This window comes from Rattus norvegicus, chromosome 2 (genome assembly GCF_036323735.1).
Source record: "Rattus norvegicus strain BN/NHsdMcwi chromosome 2, GRCr8, whole genome shotgun sequence".
NCBI classification, from domain to species: Eukaryota; Metazoa; Chordata; class Mammalia; order Rodentia; family Muridae; genus Rattus; species Rattus norvegicus.
The window spans coordinates 243,087,851-243,100,699 of NC_086020.1; the positions used below are offsets into that span (position 1 = coordinate 243,087,851).

The 12,849-nt window shown below is 38.7% G+C and overlaps 1 protein-coding gene across 2 annotated transcripts in view; it reads left to right on the forward strand.

Annotated features, from left to right (window-relative positions):
• The window catches only part of Adgrl4 (adhesion G protein-coupled receptor L4), a 102,300-nt gene that overhangs the window by 72,924 nt on the left and 16,527 nt on the right, over positions 1-12,849 (forward strand). For both annotated transcript variants that reach the window (XM_039103036.2, NM_022294.1), the window contains 3 exon segments: positions 34-237; positions 2,552-2,772; positions 2,899-2,965. In XM_039103036.2, coding sequence (XP_038958964.1) covers positions 34-237; positions 2,552-2,772; positions 2,899-2,965 — 492 coding nt within the window.

The window sequence follows — 12,849 nt, forward strand, 5'->3', positions numbered from 1 at the left end:
CCTCTTAACAACTCGGTCACTGTTTGTCCTTAGGAAGTTAAAGATTACAATATCCTGACGAGGATCACTCAGCTGGGAATAATCATCTCCCTGATCTGCCTCGCCATATGCATTTTCACCTTCTGGTTCTTCAGTGAGATTCAAAGCACCAGGACCACAATCCACAAGAATCTCTGCTGCAGCCTCTTTCTTGCACAACTAGTTTTTCTTGTCGGCATCAACATAAACACAAACAAGGTTTGCATCCCGGCCCCCACTGTGCTTTAACTCTTTTCTCCTGTGTTTTCTAATGGATCATGTCACATGAACAAACGCTGTGATAAAGATCTTAGTGTGGCAGACATGCTAGATAATTGTTAAGTTATCTTCTCTATGTTTGATAGTGCTAACACATCTAAACAAATCCATTACACCGAAAGATATCCTTCATTATTTAAGTGATTAGGAAGGCCAAAGTTTTATATCAAAGAAATTTTATTTCCGTAAGCAGTGAGCAAGGACTGAAGAGGGACGGAAAAGAAGTTTGTTTAAGGATTGAGAGAGTCTTAGTGAAAGCGTCATGACTGTGAACAGACACCGTGACCAAAGCAACTCTTACCAAAAAACAACATTTCACTGGGGCTGGCTGACCATCTCAGTGGTTCAGTCGACTATCATCATGGCAGGAGGCAGCATCCAGGCAGGCGTGGAACTGGAGGAGGAGCTGAAAGTTCTACATCTTGATCCAAAGACAGCCAGGATGATACTGGCTTTCACGGGCAGCCCGGAGGAGGCTCTATTAACATTGGGCAGAGCTTGATCATAGTGACACACTTCCTCTAAAAAGGCCACATACCGATAACGCCTCCTAGTAATATCACTTCCCATGGGCCAAACAAAAGCAGCACCAACCCTGGCTGAGGGTGTGAACAGCATGCAAGTTCATATGCAACAGCAGCAGCTAGAATCCTGAACGCCTGCTGTGCACTGGCTGGAGAAATGTATTCTTGGGGCAAAAGTCAGGAAAGGGACTGTGCACTTCGGTCCCCCTTAGAAATCTCCCAAGGACTGAAGCTAGTAACCAGTCATTATGTCACTCTCAATTAGGTAGCATGGAACACCCTTTTTTATACAAACTGTGTCTAGGCTTTGTGGCAGAATTCATGTCACCTCTGCATTCCAGACACCCTTCCGCCCTCTGGTGTGCATGTATGTTATCTTGTCTTCCCTGGGTTTTTGCTCTACAGCTCCCACATAGAGTGTTTGGTCAACTCTTTCCACCCATTTTTAACTCTAGTTCAATTCCAGTTTCTTCATAAGTGACCTCCAAATTTCAAATTTCAGAAATCTCTCTTTCCTCACTTTATCCTGTAGTCTCCACTGTATTTTTTAACATGTACTCTCCTCGTCCTTGAATCGGCTTGTTTTAATATTCCAGGTTTATTTACTTTATGAGTGTTTTACCTGCATGTATGTCTGCATATCACTTGAATACCTATTGCTGGCAGAGTTCAGAAAAGACCACTGGATCCCTTGGAACTGTAGTGACAGACGATTGTGAGCCACCATGGGTGCTGGGGACCATGCCTGGTCCTCAGCAGTAGCCAGTCTTCTTAAGCATCTACCTGTCTCTCCATTACCTACATTGCTTTAGTAAGGGGAATATTATGTATATTGTATGACCCTTCCAGTAATATATACTATTAATTATACTACTCAGGGCATGGCTATTTTTCTATTAGTTCTTGTAAGCCTAACTCCAGGGCATGAAGAGATGACTCAGTGCTTAATAACACTTGCTGCTCTCACCAAAGACCAGAGTTCAGTTCCCAGCACCCACATTTGGTGGCTTGCAACCACCCATTAAGCCCAATCTCCAGGAATCTGATACCCATCTTCTGGATTTCAAGGACACCACGTACATCTGGTGTGCGTACAGACAAGTAGACAAGCAAACATACACATAAAGCTTCTTTTTAGGAAATAGAAAGCAAATTTAAATATAATTCCAGTTCTAAGAAATAAATAAATACTCATGGAAAGTCTTTAACAAAAACACATTTCAAATTTACATAGTAGTCTTAAAACCAGAAGGAATTCTACAAAGTATATTGTGGTAAAACGTACTACTCATATGTACATCTTCAGTTTTACCACTTAATCAAGAAGTTCCCTTTGTTTCATATGATTTAAGAATTTACATTCTTTGAAAAGACCATGATATCCAGACAGAAGTCAGTTTAAACCATCCACCATCACTGAGAAAAAATTTGGGTAAAGAGCCCTCAGTTTATCTCAGAACATTAATGCATAAAAAACAACAGATCTCAAGGCAAGTCAATAAGGTTAATTCTGTCAGGAGATCAGTTGGCACCTCCCACTGACAATGAAGTGCAGCTCCTTTAAACCAGCGTCAAGTAGAGCTTCTTGCAAACAAGGCTGAGGAGACATGAATATTTTAGTGTGTTCAGTCCTGGTATAAAGCGACATCCCTCATGAAAAACATTGAGAGATGATATGATAACTCTAAGGAGAATGTTGCTTATGGTTTCTTCTCCCATTTGCCTTCTAGCTGGTCTGCTCTATCATCGCTGGCCTGCTCCATTACTTCTTCTTAGCTGCCTTTGCCTGGATGTGCATTGAAGGCATCTACCTATACCTCATCGTTGTTGGGCTCATCTATAACAAGGGGTTTTTACACAAGAACTTCTATATCTTTGGCTATCTTAGCCCGGCTGTAGTTGTTGGATTCTCGGCCTCTTTGGGATACAGATATTATGGTACCACCAAAGTGTAAGTCCAACAGACGTTGTGAGCATTTGAAAGACGCTATTGAATGCTCTGCGTGTCTTTAAAAATGTTGTTTTGCTCTAGTCCATGCAGTGTACTCACTGACTTTATCTCTCACTCATTTTTCAGATGTTGGTTGAGCACTGAAAACAACTTTATCTGGAGCTTCATAGGGCCAGCGTGTCTAATCATTCTTGTAAGTATATAAAAATTGCAATTAAAACTTAAGAACTGGCTATGGTTGAGAAGAACATTCCCAAATCAGACATGGGGCTTGGTAGAAACTGGCTTTGACCACTCTGTGCCTGTCGTTTGGTACCATTTAATATATTGCATTAGAATGGAGACAAGTACATAACTTGTAACTGAAAAGCAATTACCATTCATTCGCATCTCTTGGGAAACGATAATTTTTGCATAGCATACGGAAGGAATGTCAGAAGTATCAGTCTGTCTTATCAGCAGTGTCTCTGCATCCTAAAATGCTGGAAGTGTGCCCACCACCTGATAATCTGGCGTTTCAAATGTTTATGTTATTTAATCTTTTATCGATGATCGGTCATCTTTGAAAATTAGACTGTCATCTTTAGAGTTTTGTCATCTTTATGTACCCTGTCATCACAAAGTGATTTTAAACTAAATTGCAACATCAGAGACAAGAACCTGCTATTTCTCCCAAGCGGACAAGTTGTCTATTGATAGTCCTATTTCAACAAGGAAGGAGGCCTTTTAATTCCTATTGAAAGTGGTTTCAAACCTACAAATTTGGCAGGTATTATATGTTCTGGTCTGAATAAAGACATTTTATATGTCTCACAAGCATTTCTGAGTGCTGAAAGTTTTCAGTAACCATTCTGAACATAATAGTCTGTCAATGAACAAGGGAGGCCCTGACGAGATACAAGAAAGAAACAAATTGTCAGAACAAAATCTCTAAGAATATTTTGGACAACTTTCTCCCATATGATTTGGCTGTAAACTAGACTCCTTTCTCCTCCCTCGCTTTTTTTTCTCTTGAATCTTTTATGGTTGGGATGGAACCGTTAAATAGAAATGGCTTTGTAGGCAAAGCAGAGAGTTCTAAAGAGCTATTGGCTAGTGGTGTGGAAATTATGCTTACTGATGACCACAAACAATTCTCAGGAGTTCATCCAGCAAACATTTTTCAACTACTTACTGGATATTTACCATGATTATTTGATCCAATTTAACTTATTTATAACACCAATATTATAATCTATGCCATAATACATACCAAGTGGTGTCATATTCATGTATCTTTGCTGGTGGTCTTGATATGAGTGTTTCATGTGAAGATATGTTATGTGTTCTGTTTTACTAATATGTTCTCGACAGAGTAAGTAAATAATAATTCTTAATGCTTAAATGAAACAGAGAAATCTAGAAATTATGCTGTTTTCAGGAAATGGCCATGTTTCTCTAAAGCAAGATGGGGTAGAATTTTTCTCTGAAATCATATTGTAAAGTTGCTTATAAATAAAAATAGACACCTCAGATTCTGAGTGAACTATCTGAAGCCGATTGCTGAAAACTTCCAGAAATGTAAGTGAACTCTATCACAATTTTCTAGTTTGGATTGAACAAATCAGTCCACCTTCTGTGCAAGTCTAGCATGCTAACCTTTCCCAGGTTTACCAGATGGTCTGATTGCCTAAGAAGTGGGTAAGACATCTCAGGTTTCTCTAAAACTCATTCTAATTATCACAGTTTATAAAATACCCCAAAATATTACAGTATCAAAGTGAGTTAGTTAATTTTAATCATCCTGAGTCTACAGCCACACTTCTTGATGGTGCAGTGGCATAACCTGACGTCAACTGAAAACACCCCTGCTGCTACAGTATTTCTTGTTCAGTAATGAAGTCAGAGAAACTGTGAGCCAATCACTTTTTCTTGGCCTGAGACTCCATAGTCTTTGCAGAAGATAATAGAGCAGCAAGTGTCTCATAGATGGTCCACAGTCCTTGGACACCATGGATTATATTTTATACACCTTTTGTTTTTGCTGCCAATGTAAAGGAAAATTAGTGGCCACCCAAGAACAGCAGACAATGGTAAACACACTTGTATGAACTCACTGAAAAGTGTCTCTTTATTGCCGGCATATATGAGACTACCGTCCACTTCTGATTAGAGTTTCTTCCAGGCTGCACATTTCCTAGAGTATCTAGGAAGAAAGGGGAAGAGTTATCACACAGAGCTCCTAAGAATGAAACAAGGGGAAACACACAAACAAAAAACCCCTCAGCTCTTCTATAAATAGAGAAATGATCTATTGAGCATGGGTCCAATCTTAGAAATTGAAAGAGGGTATTCAGGCATACTGAGGTGTAAATCTAATCTTAGAATCTGAGATGCCAATGCACATATATCAGAGCACCACAGTCATCCTCAGCTATAGATCAGCCAAGGCCAGAGTAGAAAAGCCACTCTCAAAACATAAAAAAGGGAAAAAGAAGTAAGGAACAAAGGAAGGAAAGAGGCAATGGAACAAAGGAAAAAGGAGAGAAAGAAAAGCCTAGGGAAAAAAGTGAAGCAAGAGGAAGGGGTCACAGGCTCCCCAAGTCAAATGATGTGCAAACAACTTAGAGGAAGGTTTGAATATGAATATGCTTGCTTTTCTCTGATGAATAGGAAGGGATGAGTATAGGAATGGGGTACTGTAAGTGCCTATGTCTAAAATCTACATGGACACCATCATATAAACCAAAAATAATGAGTAATTAAAGAATTAAAAGACAAAAAACGTGATGCTGTGAAGCTTCCCCTTACCAGTAGATAGCCAGACCCCTCTGTCCCTAATCAGGAGTCAGGGGATCAGGACAAGGAATAACCAGAATCCAAGACCCAGTCAATTACCCCACACTCCTCTGCAGATACATGAACCATGTGGACACATTGAATAGGGATTTTTTTTCTATATATTAAGTTCAGATATTCAAATGTTATTATTTGCCATTGAAGAAATGCAAACACCAATTGGTAAGAAAACCCCTGGGAATGCTCTGGTAGGAAAGCATACTGAAGGATATTATTAAGTTGCATATAGTAGGAGAGTGATGACCACACCCTGTGTCATGAGATACTATAACAGTGATTGATTGACCTGCAGATAAAACAAACAGCAGAGAAATAAATAATGACACTCATAGGGGTGAAGAGATGTCAATAGGTGACCAAGACCTCTTAACAACCTCTGGCCAGGATGGAGGACACTGCTTAAAGAGAGGAAAAGAGCAGCTTTGCGTTTATCTGAAACAGACCAGGGAAGAGATTTAATTGTGAACTTGACTTGATGCCAAGCAGCCCTTTGAACTTGTAGGAATCCTTTGAAAATGAGCAAATGGTAGGGGACAAGACAGCACTGAAAACAAGGTACTTTATGGACTTATTCTTAGGAGTTCAAGAAGTAAGTTTCACATGGGAATCACCCTGGTCTAGACTCTTATTTCTTACTAGCTAACAAGCTAAACTAACTAGTCAGCAACTAAATGAAATTATCTAGCTCTCTACTCTAATCACACCTCTTCTATCCCCTACTAAATTTCTAGTATTAATATTAAGTATTACAAATTACTAAGTACACACTACTTTGACATATATGGTAGTACTTTATCTTTAAATGCCATTGGAGCATTTAAAATGAGATCTAAAAATTATAAGACATTGGCATAAGTTATAGATCTATAAGTAGGACTTGAAGCTAGTTCTTGCCTTTATCTAAAGCACAACTTTCTCTTTCTCTTGACTCTTCTTTAACTACTGTCTGATCTTTTATTCTATCATTATATCTCATTTTGCAATAATCTGAGCAGAAGTGAGCTCATCGCCTACCATCACAGCCTTGGTGCTGACATTGCTCCTTGCCTAGACTGGTCCTGACCATGTGTAATGATGAAGCTTTGGAAATCCACTTCTCTTCCTCCTTTCAGTCTTCCTTTACCATACTTCCTCAGAGATTTGGACACTTGACTGAAAAGATCAGTAGGCCACCATGATCTCTTAACAACCCTTGACCAGGATAGAGTCTTTTTCCTTGATGATCTTGAAATTTTCTCTAAAGTTCTGCTTTCAGAAATTATTAATAATTATAAATTATAATAAATAATTATAAATTATTATTAGTGCAGAGAGTTGTGAAGTCTTTCCCAAACTTGAAACTATTCTATTTCTTGAATGTACTTACATAAAATTTGTATGCCATTCTCTGTTGCAACTTTTCAACTCTAGTACTATGGGTGATAACTTCCTTTGTATAATTTTGGGCAACCCCAGAACACATAGTATCTAATGAGTCCCCGGTAATCAATTTGGAACTTTAATTAATTTGATAATAAAACCATAGTAATGCATGAGGCAACAAGAAAGGTCATGTGGTCTTTCTTTGGATGTTTGATCCCTCTGTGTCCTAGACTCCTGAAAGATAAATGAGGAGCATAATGACAGAAGAGCTCAACTCTGTAATGGCAAATAGCATACATTATAAGGCATCCATTCTTGGCAATTAAAACAGGAAAATCCCAATTGATCTGGAAGAAAATCTTCTCTCTTGTTCCCACCTTCTGTGCTAAAAAGTCAAACAAAAAGACAAATGTTGAAACAGGATTTCCAAAGCCCCAAATCATATGCACTAGAATATGTGCGATCAAATCCAGCTCATGTGCATGTGTGTGCTTGGGCCGATCCTAGCTTTGAAAATGTTAGTGAATATGTCACAGAATTTAATTATGGCAAAATGCAATATATATGTCTGCTATTATATAGTGTGTAGTTTAACTAGAATGGTTAACCAAAACAGAGAAAATAAAATAGAAATTTAATAAAAATAAATATTAAGTTTCTAGAAAAAAAGACAAGGTATAAGTTAAGTCACAAATTTAAACAGACAATTAGTGATGATGGTTATGACCTTGAGTGAGGGAAGAGCCTTGTCTGAGGTGTAAGGATGCTCTGGAACCTTTTACAGTCACTGTCATCTTGCATGGTCAGGGGTATCCCAGGCTTCACATCAGATGCTTGATATCTTTGAGACACAATATAAATGAGTAATAACTGAATTATTTCAGTTCTATTACTTTTGCTGTTCTTGGTTATACTGTTTCAAATATTCTGTGTCCCCTGACAAGAGTTAACTGCTAAAATATCTGAGCAGCAACATATTCTCCACTGACAATAGGCAAGCCGTTCCTCAGATAGGAACTTATTAATATTAAGTATCTCTTGAGTCTAGAAATGAGAAACTGGTGACCCCGTTGGTTCTATCTGTGAACCCCAGCATTTAAACATTTAAAAATGGTGACAGTGCATGAAAGGATCGTCTGTACCTTTGACAATAAGCTGGATGGAGAAAAGACTTCTAAGTCTTTGCAAAAGTGAGCTTCAAACTGCAGATGATTTCCATATTTTTCAATATTTTTAATCTTTAATGTTGAGCTCCTTTAACAAAACCTATACAAGCTGCTAGATCCAAGTAAACAAATATAAAAAGGAGTTCATGAAAATTTAGATAACTTTTGAATAGAAATTGAACGTTCCCATAGATATACGTTCAGTTATTGAACAATAGGATTAAGCTAAGTCCACAAACACTAATTAAGCTGTGTCCACATAAGGATATTTTTTAATTGAAAATAGATTCTTCTCACATACAGTACATCTGACTACAGTTTCCCCTCACTCCACACTGCCCAGCTCACCCCACCTCCCTTCTCCCTGGGATTCACTCCCACTACTTTCCCTTCAGAGAAGAGCAGACTTACAAAAGACAACAACCAAATGTAACAAAACAATATAAAAATAAGATATATTAGAAGCCCTCATATTGAGGCTGAACAAGGCAACCCAGTAGAAGGAAAAGAGTCCCAAGACTAGGAAAAAGAGTCAGAAACACACCTGTTCCCTCTGTTAGGAGTCCCACAAGAACACCAAGCTAATATCTGTACCATATATGCAGAGGGCCCGGTGCAGTCCTATGCAGACCTCATGCTTGCTCCTTCAGTCTCTGTGAAGCCCTAAGAGCCCTGCTTAGTTAATTCAGTGGGTTCTCCCGGTGCCCTCCATCGTGTGTGACTATTACAATCTTTCCTCTCCTTTTTCCGAGGTGTCCACAGGGATCCCTAAGCTCTGAGGGAGGGGCCCAGAGGAGAGATCCGATTCTCTTTAAAGCTATGATCTTTCATTGGGATTTAGATCAAAACTGTTGTAATAAATCATGGCAGTGTTAGCACTCTTCCAAACTGTCATTCATCCAGATAACACACCACTCAGGTGTAGTGACTGTCCCCTCTGCTGGCTCTTTCTGTGTTTAGACTTCTAGCTCCCTTTAAAGAAATATGAGTTAAAACTACTGAAAACAAATCACTCATATAACTCACAGAAGAGAGGACTTGTGAACATTTGTGGTGTGTGTGTGTGTGTGTGTGTGGTGTGTGTGTGTGTGTGTTTGTGTGTGTGTGTGTGTACACGTATTCTGTGATGTCATTACATCTTGACTTTCACAATTGTCCAAGAGTGAGACATGTGAATATCATAAGACTGTATAATTTCATCCTATATTTACACTCCTTGTAACCTTCTACTCCTGTGACAGAACTTGAGTTCACAATCCACACTTTGTGAAGACGAAGGATAATGGTCATCTAAGCCATTCCTGTCAGGTGTAGTCACCCCTTCACTGACATGGCCTTGTCTCTGCACAGCTGTAAGTCTTTTCTTAGAGAGGAGAGTTTTAATCCTGGATTACCTTTGCATTGATAGTATTGTACTAAGAATAATATATATATATATACATACATATATATGCATATTATATATAGTGTAAATGTGTACTCAATTACAAAGTCAAAAAAGTAACCCTTGAATTACCTATAGCCTACAATATAACTTATCCATCTTTCCTCATTAGAACATATACTTTTGCCATTCATATCCTTTCTTATTATGAGTGTGTATTTAAAAGTATCCCTAAGAATAAATATTTGTTTCCAGCATTTTTTTATTAAAAACAGTGTTGCATAAAAAATCCAAGTCCCACTGTGACTACGTACTCATCAAGACAGTCTTTTTTTTAAGACAGTCTTAAAAAGCACATCAGAGAGGGGGAAATGCAAGTATGTGCAGATTTGAAAATTTACATAATTATCCCATAAAAATTATATGAATTCATTTTGTTACACCAAGAACATATGAGAAAGCTGTTTTTTCTAATATTTATGCCAATGTGTGTCATTATTACCTAGTATAATGGCAAAATGGTGCTCCCAGGCTAAATGAAGACAAAAGAAACTTGGTTTATAACAATGAACCAAGCATTACTGGAGTTTGCAGGGAGCACTTTTGTGCTTATCAAATGATACTTTGGAAATTGGGTTCCCACATAGGGTCCTTAGTCTCATTGCTAAAGAATTCAAGAATGGACACAAAACAGAAGCTCAAGGACAATTTAATTAGAGTTTAAAGAAAAACAGGAGAGAAAGCAAGTTGTAAATCTCAGCAGCTCCCTAGAGGAAACGAATGAAGTTGAGAAAGGAAGGGAAGGGAAGGGGAGGGGAGGGGAAGGGAGGGGAGGGGAGGGAAGGGAAGGGAAGGGGAGGGAAGGGAAGGGAAGGGAAGGGAAGGGAAGGGAAGGGAAGGGAAGGGAAGGGAAGGGAAGGGAAGGGAAAGGAAGGGGAGAAAAAAGAATAGATGGGAGAAGAGGAGAGGGAAGGGGAGGAGAAGAGAGTGTAAGAAAGGGAGTAGAGGGGATGAGAGGGAAGGAGAGAGAAATGGAAAAGAGAAAGAGGGAGAACACCATGCCCTTTAAGTTAAGGTGACAGAGGTCAGCTGTATGGCAGACAAGCCCAAGCCACATGGCAGGTTGAAGAACTTTAGAGAAAGAGTGAAAAAGCCCAGAGTAGCAGAGAAAGCATTGTCATTTCTTGCCAGTGAGCGAGAGACACAGCGAGGGGAGAATAGAGAGCAGGGGGAAAAGACAAAGACCAGAAGGTGGGCAGCCCCAGGTGAACACTATGGTAGCTCAGGGACTGTGTAAGGGGAGTGAAATTCTAGGAAGAAAAAGGATATCATCTCCTTACAGAGTGAGTTGTTGCTTGTCTATTCAGTATACCTTAAGGTAGTTAGTCCCTTGGGCAGGTGATTGACCGGTCAGTTTGCTTTAACTCTTAAGGGAGGAGACAATGTCTTGTCTCCTCATACAGACAGATTCCATTATTTACTGTAACACAGGTTTAATGACACTGGGCAAAGCCTTTGTTCTTACACTACACTGTGGGAATTCCTTGTCATCTTCAGCTCCTACTCCCTAGATTCTAGTAGCTATACTACTACCTTCCAATACGTCTAGAGTCAACAGTCCTCTGAGGGCCATGCCCCTAACTCCTGTCACTGGAAACTGCCTCTAGTCTAGACTGTACTATTAAGGTTAGTTTTACTCTTGTACAAGGAGCACAAACATGAGAAATGTCTGTGGGCACTGTGTATTGGATAACCACATTAACGCTATCCTAGAAAATGCCTCTGGTTGGGAATACTAATCTTACGAAGACTGGTTTGCCATTTTCATTGAAAGTTGTAATTTGGTGTCAGAATGCTTTTCACTCCGTCTCCCAGTGAAATCTAAGGTTTAAAGCACTGTAATATTCCAGCCTTTTCTACACTGTATATTAATAAATAGTTAAGTGCCTGCAACGTTTCATATTATTCTGATCTTCTTGAACAATAGATAGCTAGAATTTTTAAAGAAAGAGAGTAGAGGGGCTGTTTTATGAGGGGGGAAAGCAATATAAACAGTACATGGCTGTGTGTCAATATGTTCTCATACATAGGAGCTGTACTGTTATAGCTAATATCTTTAAAGGGAACCTTTTGGGACTCACTAGAATTTCATAAGATTTTAATAAACTTGTAGAAATTAGAGATTTAAAAAAATAAAACTACCTTAAGTCTCTCAAACTCAAGTGTTTAAAAAGAGGCTGATTGCAAGTGCTCCTTTGTGAGCGTCCCTCCGCGGTTTGGAGTCTGTGGTGTGGCCCTGAAGAGGAAAGCCCTGATGGTGTTGGTAGCTCCACAGAGTCACTAGAATCAGTACATGCTGTATATTTGCATAATCTTTTAATCTTCACGAAACCTTTTAATATGTCTCAGTTGTTCCTCGCAGAAGCTTCTGCTGTACGCAAAAATAAAAATAGGAACGGTATTTGGTAGAAGATCAGATCTCATAAGATTTTTTGCACTCTGGTACCATAATCTAGATTTATCTGTTTAGACATGCCTAGAGGCATTCTACTATTTATAATTTAAGAAGCACATAAATTCCTTTAAGTGGACTGATTACAATAAAGCAAATCATTTATATTATCTTTAATCTAACTCATAAAACCCTCAAAAATTTGTTCATGATGAATTTTTAAAAATTGTTTGATTTAATCAAGAGGCAAGTGTGTATTCTTCTCATTCTCTGAGGGTAACACAGGGCACTTGCCCAAGTCATCTGTAACTAAGTGATGACCTGTGTCAGTCCTGCTGTGTTCTGTAGCCATCTTTCTTGGCTTCACATTGTTCTTGGGATCAAGTCAATAACCTTGAATATGACTTATTCTAAGACTGGTCCTGTTAGTTTACTCATCTTCAAACCATGGAGGCTTTTGAGAGTAATAGAGGTTTATAAAAATACTTCAAAATTGTGTTATTTTGTAGGAAATCTATAAAACAACTCTGTTCCAAAATTATTGTTTAAGTTAAGTAGTTTTATACAAAACAAAAAAAATACTTGTAGTAAAATCCTATGTGACTGACCATAATGGCATGGAAAGTGTCTGCTACTCAACCACAATGCCTGGGTAAGTTCCGTGAACTTGGTAACTATCAGGTACGGGCATAGGATCAAGAAATAGAAGTAGGGTACTGCTCATGCCCTTCCATACATGTTTAATCGTGTGCAAAGGAATGTACTCTGAATATGTGATGTGCACTGGGTTTCCCAACAGATATGGCAGAAAGTGGAAGTAGACTTCCTCAGATCTCTTTTAATAAGATGTTTACTGAGTGCTAACCTGAACAGAT